This window comes from Hirundo rustica, chromosome 17 (genome assembly GCF_015227805.2).
Source record: "Hirundo rustica isolate bHirRus1 chromosome 17, bHirRus1.pri.v3, whole genome shotgun sequence".
Classification (NCBI taxonomy): domain Eukaryota; kingdom Metazoa; phylum Chordata; class Aves; order Passeriformes; family Hirundinidae; genus Hirundo; species Hirundo rustica.
In genome coordinates, this window is record NC_053466.1 from 10,674,102 (window position 1) to 10,690,237 (window position 16,136).

The 16,136-nt window shown below is 43.8% G+C and overlaps 1 protein-coding gene across 3 annotated transcripts in view; it reads right to left on the reverse strand.

Moving 5' to 3' along the window:
- SPPL3 (signal peptide peptidase like 3) overlaps positions 1-16,136 on the reverse strand; it is a 55,825-nt gene that overhangs the window by 4,665 nt on the left and 35,024 nt on the right. For 2 of the 3 annotated variants that reach the window (XM_040081149.2, XM_040081150.2), the window contains exons 3-8: positions 13,274-13,512; positions 12,941-13,029; positions 10,089-10,208; positions 6,695-6,773; positions 5,866-5,978; positions 904-1,010 (exon numbers count right to left, since the gene is read on the reverse strand). In XM_040081149.2, coding sequence (XP_039937083.1) covers positions 904-1,010; positions 5,866-5,978; positions 6,695-6,773; positions 10,089-10,208; positions 12,941-13,029; positions 13,274-13,359 — 594 coding nt within the window. In that variant the 5' untranslated portion in view covers positions 13,360-13,512. The remainder of the gene's footprint in view (positions 1-903; positions 1,011-5,865; positions 5,979-6,694; positions 6,774-10,088; positions 10,209-12,940; positions 13,030-13,273; positions 13,513-16,136) is intronic. The other variant, XM_040081148.2, reaches the window with a different exon arrangement.

The following is a 16,136-nucleotide window of genomic DNA, read 5'->3' on the forward strand; positions in this document are numbered from 1 at the left end:
CAAGAAAAGAAAGGATCTCTCTGTATATATGATGATAAAAGGCGGAATGTACTTCTATAAAAGGCAAAATGTATTTCAAAAATTCAGATAGAGCTTTTTACACTATTAATCCTCAAGAATAACTGGAATATACTTTCTGATATCAAGATATTGATTAATATCTTGAGATCCTTTGCCAAAGGAACTGTCTGGACAACAAGCAGACAGTGTGGGATGACAAATGCAGGTAACAACACCCTGAAAATAAAAGAAAGCTGCAGAAGAGAGAAAAGGTGAGCATGGTGCTCACTCACAAATGGAATGAGGCAGCCCTTGTCTCCCACAGACTTTTATGCTACAGCCCATCCCACTGCAATCTCTGGCTGTCAGTGGGTGCTGCCCTGGATCAGTGCTCGGTGTAATGCAAAGGTAAAACAAACCCCTCTTGCTATTTCAGAACACATCCTGTCAGGTTTCTTGTAGAAGTGCACTTAGATTTTATGCCAGCCTGTCTGGTTGCCCTGTAGGTCCATTTGCATTCCTGTTCTGCAGATTTCACTGCTAATCAGAAGCCAGCATGTGTGCTCTGTGCCAGTGTGGACACAGCTCTATGTGTGTGGGAAATGCTTGTTCTCACCTTCAGCCAGTTTTCAAAATTTGAGATCCAAATTCCTTTTCTTTTAATAATATGCAAAAATCAAAATATTCTAATCTTATTTTTGCTTTATTTCAAGTAATTAGTAAGGAGATAATTCTGTATCCTGTTGTAGAATTCAGCATCTCAGAATGGAGTGGTGGAGCCCATCTTCTGGCTTTGCCAGATTTCCTCAATTTCATACCAGAAGAATTCATGTAAAACTGGCCCAAGGCCGATGACAAATCCAAAGCATAAAAAGTTTTAGCAAAATCAAACCAGACACTTACCCAAAAGACGTCATAAATTAGTAACCCAGAGAGCAGCAAGCAGGAAACCTTCAGGCTCGGCAGCCGAACAAAGGCTATCATTGCAACACACAGGCCCATAGCCAGAGCTACAAAATGCAAGACATCATTAGTTCATTAAAAATAGCAAAAACAAACAGAAAAACACCAATCCCAAGCCCGTGTCTCCCCCTCCAGGACCCCAAAGAAGCCTCTGTTTGCACCTGTGCAGCTCTGCATGCACTAGATGATGCTATCATTTCCAGACTGGGACATTCCTCTTACCAAAATGCTTTCAGTGGCCGACTGCAAACGCATCCCCATGAAGCAGAGATCCCTCTGCAGGCACAACTCTGCTCCACTCAACTTCCACCACCCACCACAACAAAACGTCTGCATGTCCTCTGTCCTGGAGACTCCATCTCCCCTGTACAACCCTGACTACCCAATTTTAAACAGAAGGAACAAAACAACTTTGAACTCTCTGTGCCCCAGACAAAAACATCTACTTTTCCTCTATTGTTTTATCTAAGAAATGCATAAAATAAATAAGATCCCTGACTCTTATTTCAGAAAGGGCACGGTTACATGACTTGTTAGAACTTGGTCTGACAAAAACCCACTCAAACCAAACTTCTGCTTGGGCAAGACTGTGCAAGACTGCCTGAATACTACGAAACATCATCATTTAGATATCCAGGGATTTCCCAATAACCAAAATGTGTGTGAAAGCTTAGGGGGAAAATATATGGGTAAGTTTTTTCCTAATCACTCCTAAAGGGTAGGTTTTCAGCCAGATCAATGAACTGAACAACATGACACAGCTCAGATTTTCACTCTGTACCAAGGGGAATTTTATCAGGGTAGAAAGGTAAGATTTTAAACAAAAACCCTTCACATTTGTGTCACTGCCTGCTTCTTTGAGCCCAGCCTCATCTACCAAGGATACTCAAATGACAACTGAATGTATTTCTACTGGTTACAATTAAATCCCCAAAGAAATACAATAAAACAGATTTTAAAAATATTTTAAAAGCAAATCAGCTTTCATCTATGATATCAGTCTATTTGCAAGGAATAATGGAGCCCTGTTGGGATCAGATTACAGTCAGTCATGCAGACATTTGTCAACAAAATGTCTTTGTCTAACATGACACAGAATTTTTTAAGAAGTTACAATCCCATTTTTGCCAACTGGAACTGCAGGGGAAGCCAATTCATTACACACATGCCCACCAGTGTGACAGCTGGACAAAGCCAAAATGGACAAATTAACCTCTGGATTCTCAGGCTGTAATTATGGGGCTGTGAAGCCACCTTCCACTTGCATTTCACCTGAAAGCTGGGGAGATCTTCCATGCACTCACTATGGAAACACATCCATGCACATTCAAGGGATAAACATGCCCTGGGGCCAGCGAGGCTGCATCCCAGCAATTCTGCCAAGCCCAGCTTATCTCCTGAGACCTGGCAACTTTAGCACAAGCCCAAGTGTCAGAGCAGCCAGTTTTAACAAAGCAGTGGGATCACTGACGTAAAAATGTACCCTAAGTCACGCTGCTCAACTGTAACTAGCTACAAAATGTGAGCAAATTATCGAGGATTAAAGAAATTGACACAGCAAGAAAAAGAACTGCATTCAGTAATTCAGTATAGCCCTGAGTTACAGACTTCCTCGGCAGAAGAGCAAATACAAGGGAACAGAGTGTATTAAATCAAAGAGGTTTCTCTAAAGCCAGTGTTAATAATAGCTCAAGTAAGCCTATATTTAGGAGAGGATTTCCAGGTTATAATTAATGAGAAATGGAAATACTGTAACCAGGGTGAGTTTTATCTATTGTTCACACACTCCATTCCCCTCTCACTGAAATGAACAGAGGCTCATGCACAAGGCATCAAACTAAGCAAATACTGGGTAGAAAAGAAGATGGAAAAAAAATCCTTCAGCTGACAATGAAATCCACATGCTAATAATTACCCAGTTTTGCAAATGCTTTAAGAAACACTGGTAAATTTAAAAAACAAGCAGGAATGCCCGAGAGCAAGTACAAGTAATATGGGCCAAAGTGCAGGCAATGGACTTCTCTAAATGGAAGCCAGCTTTCCTATCCAAGCTCAAGCATAGTGCTGACAAACTATATAAGGCAGATCTTCACTGAAATATACTTCAAATCATCAAAAAAATAGCCGAAGATGAGAGGAAGACAGAAAGAGAGGTAGAGCAGCCACACAGCCAGCAGGTTTGGAAGTGCTGGGCAATGGGTTAACAAGGCTGAGTAAGAAAGCACTGGAGGAGTTAACCATCAATTAACAGGACAAATTAACTCCAGAGTCCCTGCAAACACACTTATGGAACAGGGATATTCTGAGGATTAAGAATATTCTTGCATATGTGATTAGACTCTCTGGCAGCTTTCCAGCTCTCCTGCATCCAGAGCAGGTGAAAGCTCCAAGCTGCTGCTGGTGCAGGGTCTGGTTTACAAAGCGCTGTGTAAGCTGGGGAGGCTTTAACTTCCCCCACAGGCCAGCAGGTGAAGCTCTGGTCTGATCAAAGTGCATTTGAAAAGAAGGGAATAAGAACACAGGCCCAGCTGCTGCTGCAGCTCCCAGGGTATCCACGACCAGGCAGTTCACTCTGTAGCTACAGATATTCCACACATCTACAGCATTTCAGCTCTGGCTGCTGTTTAGGAAAGCTTTTCTTTTAACCAGGCTTTACCAGGGAACAGTGACCATCCTTGGTGATTCTGTCATCCAACAATCTCCTCAGAAATAAGCATTCAGTACCTGTAAAGGTGCACCATGACATGCCAGAAGACAACCCCTGGAGCCAACCTGGGCTCACTCTGCCCTGTAACACGTCCCTGCCTTTAGAAGCACTTCAGCCAAGGGCTGTGCAGGCAGGGGCAGGGTGGGGTTTGGGCACTGAGAGCTGTTCCAGCAGGAACCGCCACACCTCGATTTCCTAAGGACTGGCAATTACCAAGAAGTATTTCCCGTGTTTTCCTCAGCTAAGGAAAGAGCAGCAGAGCTCTTTGGCGCTGACAGAATGACAGAATGAACCACGCAGCCCGGCCGAAGGCCCAGGGCTCTCCATGCCCCGCTCCTCCAGCTCCTCCTCCAGCCCGCCCCGCCCGGGCGGTGAGCAGCCCGCTCACAACACCGGGCTCGTTCTCTGCCGAACACGGGACGCTCCGGGCCGGGCACAGCAGCGGCTGCCAGCGCTGCCTGCGGGACAGGAGAGCTCGCTGCTGCCCCGCCCGGGACGGAGGCTCTGGCGCCTGCAGCACTCAGCCGCACGCAAGGCAGAGGTGATGGGATCCCACGTGCAGCAGCACAGGACGAGGACTAAAGCTCCCGTCTCGTTTCCCTGACAAAGGCCAATAAAAGCTACTCCCTGTTTAGTGTCACTGGCAAACGCTTGACATTTAATTGGATTTGAACAAATAACAGGAGGATCACCTGTGCGGTTCAAGCTCCCTTAATAAACTACATGAAATGATTCAAGGTGAGACAGCAGCAACACAATTCAGTAAATCGTAAAAAAAACCTCCAAGAGAAATAAAAGCCAGACACCACTGTGCACCAGCAGCTCAGAGCTCTGTAGACGAATTACTGCAAAGTTCACCATATCAGACTGAAGCACTGACAAAAACAGCTATTTTTAACTGAATGCTTCTGCTGATACCTCAGTGTAGACAACTCTTCAGATTCTGCCAAAATCCACACTTGACATCCCTTTTAGCTTTGCAGCTACTGCAGATCAAGTGTCACCCTTGATTTCATGGTGGGCTACTCACTCCGCTTATCACAAAACAGACTTGTCTGCAATTTTTCATTTACCATCTGGTATTTTCAAAGGTATTTCCCTTCCATACAAGAGGTGGGACTTTTAAAGCAGTTCAAACCGTGAATGAAGCACAGGGCCCATATACAAAAGAAAGAATGATGGTGCCATGAGAGGTTTCAGTGCTGCTGCTTCTACTTCATTTAACAGGAGCTGGATGCTGATGGGATGAATGTTTTCTATTGTAACAAACAATTTCAAGGGTAGGTAATATTGTTGCAGTAATTTTTCCCCAAGCAATCACGACCTCAGGGTGCCATTACACCATGTCCTAAGCCAATTCAGCTGCCTGACACTGCTGAGAAGCAGAGGTCCTGCTCCTGGCTCCTTCATGCCTTTGCTATTATATCCTCTCCATCCCCTCAGATCCCATCTTGCTGCCACTTACCTTCTGCCAAATTTAGCACATACCTGACTGCACAATAATCCAATTCATGTCCCTGCAGCAGCAGAAAAATATGCTGGCAAAAGCCAAGTATGCTGCCATTCTAGTGAGCTGGATCAGTTTACCATGTGATTAAATGAATGCCAGAGCTAGCACAAGAGATCTGGAAGGCAGGAGGGAAGGACGAAGGCTCCTTTTTGGAACAGTAAGCTCTGAATTCAGGTCAACCATCATGAAAAAAACCCAATAAATCCCAGCCTCAAGCCAGCTGGCTGATTGCCAGTTTTGCCCATCTCACCACACAAGGTAAGCATCGCAGAGATCAAAGACAACCAGCTACTGTGAGCTGCCTCAACAAATTATTTCAGCACCAGAACCAATAAACAAGATGCCCAGCAAAAATAACCCAGATTTTTAGGATCAAGCTATGAATCATAAACAACCGCTGTCTCCACACATCTTTAACTCAATCTGGCATTTACCCTACACCACACAGGTGCAGAATATCTTTCATGAGTGTTCTGGCACTTCCCTGGAAGCTTTTACAAACCAGAAAAACAGGTGTTCCAGGCACTCCCCTGGCATGTCCCTGGCCGTGGCTCTTCAGGGAGTCTGCAGCACAGCTCAGCAGCCAAGCCATTAATATTAGCAAATTTCACAAATCGTCACCAGGCAAACGATGTGTCAGAACAGGCACAAACCAGGAGTAAAACCCCTTCATTCACATACTCACCATCCATTAGGAGCCAGTGGCCAGTTAGGACCCAGATAAGGACAAGCATCACAGACAGAGAAAACGAGAGCAACTCAGCAGCGGTGAAACGCCCGCAGCAGCCAAAGGAAATCCTAGAACAACACACAAACATCAGCTGGAAGACTTTATGTTTCCATTTAAAGAACAGAAAATGGACACTGTTGGAACAAGGCTCAAGTGCTGATGAAAGATGCCAAGAACAACTGAAGGGAAGTTCCTTTGCCACAAATAGGTACCAAAACAGCAACAAAATAAAAGCTTTCCTCACATTCAAATACTGTGTGTAAAGCATGAACTGCAGAGATGGAAAAAACTCTGGAAATCTTGGCACCTCTCTTGAAATTGCCACCATTCCTAGCACCACCTAAGATAGTGATTTCAGCAACATGAACTCCAATCACAAGGTTAAAAATAAAATTAGTTTCAAAACATGACACTAACAACTGTATTTTCCACTGGTTTAACTACAGCCTCCGAAAGAGCCAGCATTAAAATCCAGAGTCCAATGTTAACAAACATTAAAATCCAATGCCAAATCCCAAACTCTAAAATCTCAGCCAAAACAAGCCAGACTTACTAAAAATCACTGTTGGGAAATCTAGTCCCATGTACTGGTATTGCATTTCCCAGGCTGGCAAGTGTGAGTGACTTGCAGAAATTGTGCTTCCTGCTTTCAAAGTGGAAACATGATGCTGGCACAAAGAAATATGCACAAACATCAGCCCTGAAGTTAATGCTTATTAAAGAATTCTCATTAAAAGAAATACAACACACAAGAAGAGGAGCAAAGGATTGCTCAAGTCCTTACTTGTTTTGAGGTGAGCAAGGCCGTGTTAAGTACTGGCACATCGGGAGCAGGAGGAAAGCAAAAGCTATTGTTGCAAGGACTATGAAAAGAAGAAAAGGTAATATTAGGACATTCAGACCTAATTTCTACAGCACACAAACAGGCTTCTCTAATTTGAAAAAGCTCTTGCAACAATGTCTTATTATCATATGCTCAGCATTATTCCAGCATGAGCAGCTCAAAGCTCTGAGGTTTTCTGCACAACAGCGAGCCTTCAGACTGAAATAAAATGAAAGCTCTCAAAGGAATGCAATGCCCCATCCCCAAACCGTAGAAAAAGTCTTAAATCTATTCATGATCATGTCAGCAAGAAAAACAGTTTTCACATATTCTGAGTAAAAAAAAAAAAAAAACTACTACAAACTGGTTGCGAGATTTTCTTACAATTTTCCAACAAACAACACAGACTAACTGAGCATAATAAAGGGGTTTTTTTCCACTTTTTAACTTGGATAGTAACTTTTTCCCCCATCTCACTGAAAACCCTTTATTCATTACTAAAACACAGAACAACTTCGAATAACTTATAGCCAATAGCTGGCAACCTCACTTTTTTAAAATACAAAGTACTTAAAAGTTTTTGAAAACAGAATGATAAAAATACATAAATATCCAGACTATTTCCATAAACATTTTCTTTTTCAAGCAGCATACTTATCCCACCCACACATTAGTAAAAATGTTTAGTAACTGCTGGTAGTTATAATCATTTTTCCTTCCAGTTTTTTTAAAGGACTGTAAAAGGCTGGAGCGCGAGGGCGTGGAGACACAGACATGTCAGCAGCACATCCAAAACTGTGCAGCAAGAACAGACTGCAGTGAAAATGGAAGTCACTTGAAACTTTTTGCATGCTGCAGTTCAAATCTTTGTACTGTCCTCTGCTTATTCCTTTTAAAATTTTTGTTGCTGATTTTTAAAAGGGATTTTTCTTCTCTTCTCAAATGAAGATGATGGGAAAGAATCAAACATTCTCTTCCAGTTTAAGCCAACTGGAGAAAAATTCATTTGGACAAACCACATCTTTCCTTCTGGTGGGAGGATGATTTGAAACAAAACAAAACAAAACAAGGAGAACTCAAGTGATCTATGAAGAAAATTTAAGAAGTGTCTGCATACAAACAGCACCACAGAAGCTCACAGTTCTATTAATATTTCAGGGCGGGGAAGAAAACCTGAAGCGACAGGGAAGGAAGGAACAGTGTGGCAACTCTGCACAAAGTGAACTCAGAACCTCTTTGGAGGTGCTTGGCAAAGAACCCTGCCCAGAAAGGCTGTGCCCCTGCTGCCCAGCCCTGTCTGCCCTCCCTGCAGCCCAGCCCTCCCTGCCTGCCCAGCCCTCCCTGCCTGCCCAGCCCTGCCTGCCCTCCCTGCTGCCCAGCCCTGCCTGCCCTCCCTGCTGCCCAGCCCTGCCTGCCCTCCCTGCTGCCCAGCCCTCCCTGCCTGCCCAACCCTGCCTGCCCAGCCCTGCCTGCCCTCCCTGCTGCCCAGCCCTGCCTGCCCTCCCTGCCTGCCCAGCCCTGCCTCCAGCAGCACAGGCTCAACCCCCTCTGCCCTTCCCTGCACCTCCTGCCCCGCTGTCCCCACGCTGCGCCCGTCCAGGGTGCGTTAAACTGCAGGGACTCGGGAGCACAGAGCCCACGGGAGCTGCTCCCAGCTGCTCCTGACTGTTCCAGCCTCAGTCCCGGTGATTCAGTGGGGAGTCCCCTGGCTCAACTCCTGTCTGCAGGCAATGCCAGCTCTGGGGCTCTGCCCTCCAGTGGGTCCTGGCAGTGGGTCCTGGCCTTGGCTGCTTGCTGCACCTACGCTTGCTCCTGACTCTTCCCTGAAAGGCAAATCTCTGTGGGAGGAAGATTTGAGAGGGGTTTAAGAAACCAGACATCAGCTGTAGTTTAGCAGTCCCCCACATCAGCCCCTCCTAGCTACAAAGGATGTTACAAAGGATGTAAAACAGCATGACCTGAGCTTGGTCTGTCCCCCTCAAGGGACAGAGGCACTCAGTTCCACAGCGCCAGGTTTGCATCTGCAGCAGGGTCCCCATCCTGCTGTACAGCCTCTGAGGAAGCTTTGCATTTCAGGGGTCCTGGGCTTGATGACAGCCTCTGATGCAAGCCCAAGGAAAAGCACAAATATACCATAAAACCAGGTTCAAGAATAAAGATATCCAAGACCTGCAACAAGCCCCAAGGGACACAGGATCCTCTAGTTACACACACAAGTGCTACAAATAAAGTTACAAATCCCAAGGTAATTTTAAAAACAAATGGACCAATAACCCCAACAAATTAAAATCACTCTTTCGTCATAAATCTTTCCTTGTAATATATATTTGTGAGTATACATGTCCCTGATATCTAGCATACACTAGAATCTATCTGAAGAATTTTTTTATAGGAAAGAACGTCATAGGTCAGAGTTATAAAAGCAGAATTCAACATGCCTCTACAGGAGGTAGAATTAGACAGAAGTCTCAGACTAGAGATTTAGATTTCACCCATCAACATCAGCCCTCTTTAAGAGGCTGGCCCAGCTCAGGAGTTAAACCATAAGGACAAAGCCTGCAGTGGAGCAGGAGAGGATGAGAGGTATTTAGGAGTTTAAAAATCTGCACAGACTCGGTATGTGGACTGAGTACAATTTTTAGAAGCTGCTGTCTGAGGCTGAGCCTCTGTAGCTACTGAGGGCTACAGCTCAGTAGCTGCTGTGCTACTGAGGCAGTAGCAAGAAGAATCTTGCTACTCTCAACAGCAGCTGGTCTCTTGAAGAATTGCAAAAAGATCAACAGGCCAAAATTTTCCAGAAAGCAATGCCCTGGTGTTTATTTAAAAGACAAAATGTAAATGCTAAACAGGACTGGAGGATCTGCAATTTATTTGCAAGTAAGCTTCAATTTTATTCTAAATTCAAGCAGTGCAAAAGACTAATATTCAAATGTTACTGAGACCAGAAACAGAAAAACTGCACAAAAGCAAAACCAAAATTAAAGTAGGAAGGAAGTCTCTGGAAGGATCCCCAAAGTTGTTTCCCATGAAGTACTTGAATTATGAAATACCATGTACAGTTCTGAGCACCGATTTATAAACAAGTGAACTTCATGCAAAATAACATATCTGGGTTTAGACCTCTGGCAATTTATAGTTCAGTAGGTTGAGCACATCTCTAAGTGGAAAATACTTCTCAAATACTACTCGTCACTTTATTTATAGCAACACAGACATGAAAATACAACTGTGAAACCCGACTATTCTTTTTTTTGATGTACTGTGACGTGCATTATAATTCTTACCGACAATATTTAATTCTATCAACACTTTCTGTTCTATTCCAAGTCTTAGAAAGAGAAGAAAACTTAGTCACCTGCTGTGCATATTGTAAAGACAACTTGGACCGAGTCGAAGAAGAAGAACATAACTAGGAGAGACACGGACGCTCCGATGGGCAGGAACAACGCCTGGGTGGAATCGATGGTTTGAATACCTGCAGGAGAGAGGGGACACTGAGCTGGTGTTTGGTGGCACACAGGGACCCACACGGGCCCTGGGCAGCACGGGCAGGGCTCTGCCAGCAGCTCCCCCTCCGTGCTGCTGCGCCAGGCACTCCCTGGGTGCCCTCCGAGCCCAGGAACGCTCCGGCTGAGCGTGCACGGCCACACACGGGAACTGAAATTCAGCTTCATCTCGTGCCATGGACAGAACTCATGGCAACTTATGGAAATTAACATTATTTAGGGATGAGAATCACTTCACGCTGAGACACATAAATGTGTTGAACAGAGCACATGTAAGGTTTACTTAATCTCTGAACACTGGGTGAAAAGCCTGACCAGTGTTAGGCTGACCCAGCTCATGCAAAGTGTGCCACAGCTTCAAATTCCACTTGGGTGAAGGCCACCAAGCTCTTAAATTTCATCACAGGTTGCAATAATGAGATAGTATCAAGCCTAACAATAAAGGGCAGTTTTCAAAAAATGCCCAAAGTAATTTACCTGTTTATGAAACCACCAGGTCAGTGAAGTGCACTGTAATTGCCTTTTTGCTAAAAACCAACATGAATTCGGGCTCACATTTCATAGCTGGCAATAATTTAAAACAGGGCAGAGATACTGAATTATTTTAGTCTTAGTATTTCCCTCACCTCACCCATGCAGTGTGAATACCAGGGATGTTAATCATGGGATAAATCATGGGATGTATTTCTGAGTTTTCAGAATTACCAGCAAAATTGAGAAGCCCAACTAACCCCACAAATTCCAAGACTTAACCAGTCTCTGTAGCTACATTTACACTTGATCCCTGCGGGGGAAAGAAGCCATAAGCAGCAACCCAATTAAAAATACAAGACCCACTTCTACTTGTGGAGCACTAAAGTAACAATAGGGAATATCTGAAGGAGTCACTTGGTAAGTGACCAATGGTAAATAATACAAGACTAAGACCTAGAAGAGATGTAAAACCAACTTGACATCAATTGTGTTATCCCCAAACAATTAAACACTGCTGTATGGAAGGGGGCTTTACCAATCCCAAGATTGGAAGGATAAGCCTTTAGGGTTGTGAGACACCCAGGCAAGTAAATATATTAGAGATTGTGTGTCTGTATTTCTGTGTGAGAATGCGTCTTCTTTTATGTGGCACGACATATAAATAAATAACAGGGTACCTGTACAACTGGGTTGCCAATGTGTCTGATTATGTTTAGAAACCTCAAACACACATGAAACACACTCATTACAACTTAGTAGCTGTTATAAATATTCAAGCATCTTCATAAAAGAAAAGCTGAATAAAAAGCATGGAACTCATGACACTTGCACATGCTCACGTCATTTATTAGTTCATGTTGTGATCTATTACTTTTAAACATAAGCAGCACAATAACTTTTAAAAATAAAAAGCAGAACTCAGCCACTTGGGGATTTCTGCATTGCTGAGGTCTGGTACATTAAGGTGAAGTGCAATGTAGACAGTCCAGTGTTGACAGTGTGAAGACACAGAAGTTCTAATCTGTGACTTAGATCTGACTCCTCCTGCTCTGAGAAAGCACATTTATTCATATATCCTTCAACTGCCCAAGTGAAAACCCCAACAAAACAAAAACCCAGAAATGACACTCTCCACACCACCCTGGAATCTGGGAATTAGTGCCTGCAGCGTTAAATGTCAGAGTTCCTCATTTCATTTGGGATCATTTTGACAGCTAATCTCCTTAATGTGCTTATTCCCCAGCCCCAGACTGTCTTCTCTTCCTTCCCAGATGCCAAAAGCCTCAACTCATTGCTCATTGCTGTATCACCGTGCACAGCAACCTCTTTGCTCTGTGCTGCCAACAGAAGCAGTGCTCTGACAGCTATTTAAATCCAAAGAGTCTACATTAAAAAAGACAAAACCAGCAAGAGACACATACGACATATGTTACTTCATTTATCATTTTAAAGCTATACTTCTTGCTTTAAACAAAAAAAGTTCAGGGTTTCATGCACAGGGCTTCTCACTCCTGCCTTCTATACTCAGGCAAACTATTTCATTCTAGAGCCTTTTCTTGAAATATGGCAATATAAATTGCTCTAAGTTAAACTCAAGTATGAATTTACTGCACACACTGTGTTCCACTCTAACTGATGGGTTCCATATTCCATATTTTCACCTGCAAAACTGTGCATGTCAGATGGCCAAGCTGCCTGGAATCTATTTATAGATTACAGAAGGGACAGTCACTACGCAGGAGCTCACTTGTTAATCCCACTCTGAATAGACAGTGTGCAGACACATTGTGCTGCCCATTACAAATGAGTTGCCCAGAGCCATGTGAACTCTCTGCTTCAGTTTCCCTACTGATAAGGTGAATTCTCCTTAGGGACTTGTCAGCACACCCTCATCTCCCCCGCTCACAGACTGGCCAACATGCCACAGCAATGAGCTCCAGACAAAAAAGAATTACACTCCTTTCTCCTAACTGTGGGGTGGCTTTTTTAGAAGTAAAGCTGTTTCCATTTCCAGTCAAACCTGACAAATTGTGCCACATGAATTTTTATGCATTATAAAGATGCTATGTTGATGTTTTAAATTCAGCTTGGGTGGCGTGACCCAGCCGTGGACGGCAGTGTCAGAGCACAGCCTGGGCTCGGGTGAATCTGCAATGCAGCAGCTCACACACACACGGGTGAAGCAGGAGGTGCAGCAAAAAGGGGAAGGAGTAAAGCTGACCCTTACTGTTATTGGTGCTGTTGCCATTAAAAGACCCAGTGGTGCTGCTGTTGTCTTTCTCTTTGTCTTGATTCTCAAAGTCCATGTTCAGAGACCTGCAGGGAACAAAGCAAATGCGACAGATGAGTTCCAAACTCCTGTTCAGGCCCATCAGCTGCAGTCTCATTCCCACTGCAACAGCACCTTCCCCCTGGAAAAGCCCTGTAATGCTGGTAATTAAAATACCTGAAGTGCTTAGTTCCAAAGGAGGCCCCACATCCCAGAACCTGACAGTGAGATCAGCCACCACAGTGTCTACACCGGCGAGTGTTAAATATCTGTGCTGCTGTTTGCTGTTACCTGATTTCTGAGAAGTGTAGAACATGATGGAAGCACAATAAACATTTCAATTCTCTTGTGAATTTGAACTCTTTCCAAGTTCTCATTTTTGTTCCTTTTCATTCAAATTTGACTATCAGGTTTCATTTTTAAGACAATAATATTTCCTTCCTCGAAATGTCGTTAGGAATGACCCAAACTAGCTTTTAAGCGTCTGCTTAATGTAAGGTCTTACTTCACTGAAAAAATTCCAGCAAAGCCTAGAAAATAACCAGACACGCACACAGAACAGATGACAAGAGGAAGCTCTAAATAAATAGCACAAATTGATACACTTTTATTAATCCCTAGGAGCTGACAAAACTCCCCTGAGTACCCAGCTCAGCTGTTATTGATTTATCTTTTCATGTTGATATAAACACTTTTCAAAGTTCCCATTTAGCACAGTTTTTGCCACATTCCTTCATTTTGATACAACTTCCAAATTATATTCTAACACATTTGGCATAACTTTCCAAAAAGAGGGAATTTCACTTAAGGTCTGTTTTGACCAGCAATAGTTTCTATTGTTAAATTCGACGTGCTTTTTAACAAAAATACCAGCAATCAAGTTTACCATGACACTTCCTCATTCTGATGCATGTATGGTATCCATGATTTAAGCTGCATATTGATTTATGCATTTTATTTATGAACCACCAGAAGCACTGTGCATCTCCTGTCTTAAGCTTACAGCAGCATCCAAGTATTTCAATGAAACTTCCAGGTGAACAGGCATTAAACTTCTTTTCAAGTTCACCTTAACTGAGTTACACAAAGTAAACAAATTCTATTCATTTATCAGACCAGTAGTAAATACACCATTATCTTCTAAACTGTTCTAGAGGTGTTACAGATATTTTATTGCAGTGCATTGATCATCTGCTGCAACGCACAGGTGAGCACGTCTTTGCTGCAGTCCCAGAACCTGGAATTAGGCACAACCAGGTCTATAGGATCAAAACACATGTGGTGTATTAAAGACAGGGGGGTGGAGCAACTTCACTCCATAAAACAAAACCAATAAAAGGCTCTTCCAGCATAGAACTGGTTTGTTTCCTTTGCTTCTATTAAGCAAGTGCTCCCCAGTGTTATGAGATTAAAGCAGCTTTTGGTTTCAGGCAAAACACGAAGAAGCTTCCACCTCAGACCCACAGTGCTTCTATACAGATCATGGATCATCAGCTAAAGAGTTATGGAAAATACAAAGAGGCAATGGAGAACACTAAAATTCTAACAAATTAATCTGTTGTTCTTAGCCTGTTCTTCTAAAGATCTCTTTGCTCTGCCCTTTGTTTGGAGTGCCTCCATCCTTCACTCACACTCCCTTTTCCCCATTATGTATTGTAGCTTTATAATTTTCCTCTCAAGCTATAAAAATCTAGGAGGAGGCTGACAGCCCTCCAGGACTTGGTCCAAGATTCAGGCAAACAAGATAATTCTTTTCTCAGTGCAGTGTTTTGCTCCCCTTGGAATCAGCACGGTTTAGCAAGAACCTCACACCATCATTCTCCCAGTGGCATCGGGCAACTCGTAACTTAAGGGATTGCTATCAGCAGAGAAAACTGGAAATAAAACCTATTAGATCTACTGCTCATAAACAACCTCAGCTCCTCTTTTTTCATTGCCATTGTGTCAGCAATTATTATTACCTATAAATATCCCTGCCTCCAAAGTAAGCATAAATTAGGAAATTATTTTCACTTAACAACACAGCTGCTCTTCCAAGCCAGCCTCTGAATGATCTCCAACTGTTTTATGATTTGGCTCTTCCCTCTGCTACCAATTATCATGAACATAATAAAAAAATATTGAGAAGTGATCACAACAACACCTTTCAAGAAAGTTAAAAATCATACTGTAAAACAAGATCAACTCAAAACTACTGGGCTGTAGAGAAATGGCAAGCTGGGAAACGTTTGCTGTTTTGTTCAAGTTTCTCCTGGGCTCCCAAAGGGAATGTTGAGTCAGCATCTCTCCTGGGACACTGAACTGCTCCATTGTTTCCTCTGCGGGTCCTCAGAGCTGCAGCTGGTTGCATTTCCAGCAGGGTTTCAAAGCAAGAGTGGCCTGCAGGGAGCCCCTGGGGAGGGTCACACTGAGGCCAAGGGAGTGAGTAAGCTGCTGGCAGGGCACTGCCTGCAAAGTTCACACTCATCATGGATCACTCCGCTGCAGAAATGCCGCAGGGAAACCCTGCAGGGGATGTTCTTCTAAAGCATGGAGGAAACAGGAACACCAGGATCTATCACTGCTCTACCAGTGAGGACAGCCACCCGTGGGAGAGCTCTGGGAGCAGGGGAACGCCAGGCTGCAAAGCCAGCCCCGAGCACACCACGCTCCCATGACACTCTGGGGTCACCATGTGAGCTACTGGCTAGTCCAAAGCCTGGAGACAGAGGGCCCCAGGGTCATCCCACACTTCTTGGTTTGGCTCAAAAGCAAGTAATCTGAACAGGTAGATTCTGGGTTAAATCTGGCTTTACATAAGCTGAGAGTCCACGTCTGGGGATGTGATAGGATAGAAAAAGATTTAGCTGTTACCTGCAAAGTAACCCCAACATTTAAGTCACAGGGAAGCATTTGGACAAGAACAGGTGGCTGTCTTGCCCTTGGAGACAACCCGTTCCAAGCTGAGCTCACCCCTTTAAAAACCCACAACTAACACATCTACTTGCACGCTCCAGTTTACAGCTCGTAATGGTTTAAAGGATTAGGCTCGCCCCTTTGGCAGCCAGTAATAAAAGTATGTCAACTTCAAGGACTGAGAGCAGTCAGAATGTACACGAGAGACGTTCACAAGGGCTGGAAGCTGAAATTCCTGACCTGGCCCAAATGTGGGCAG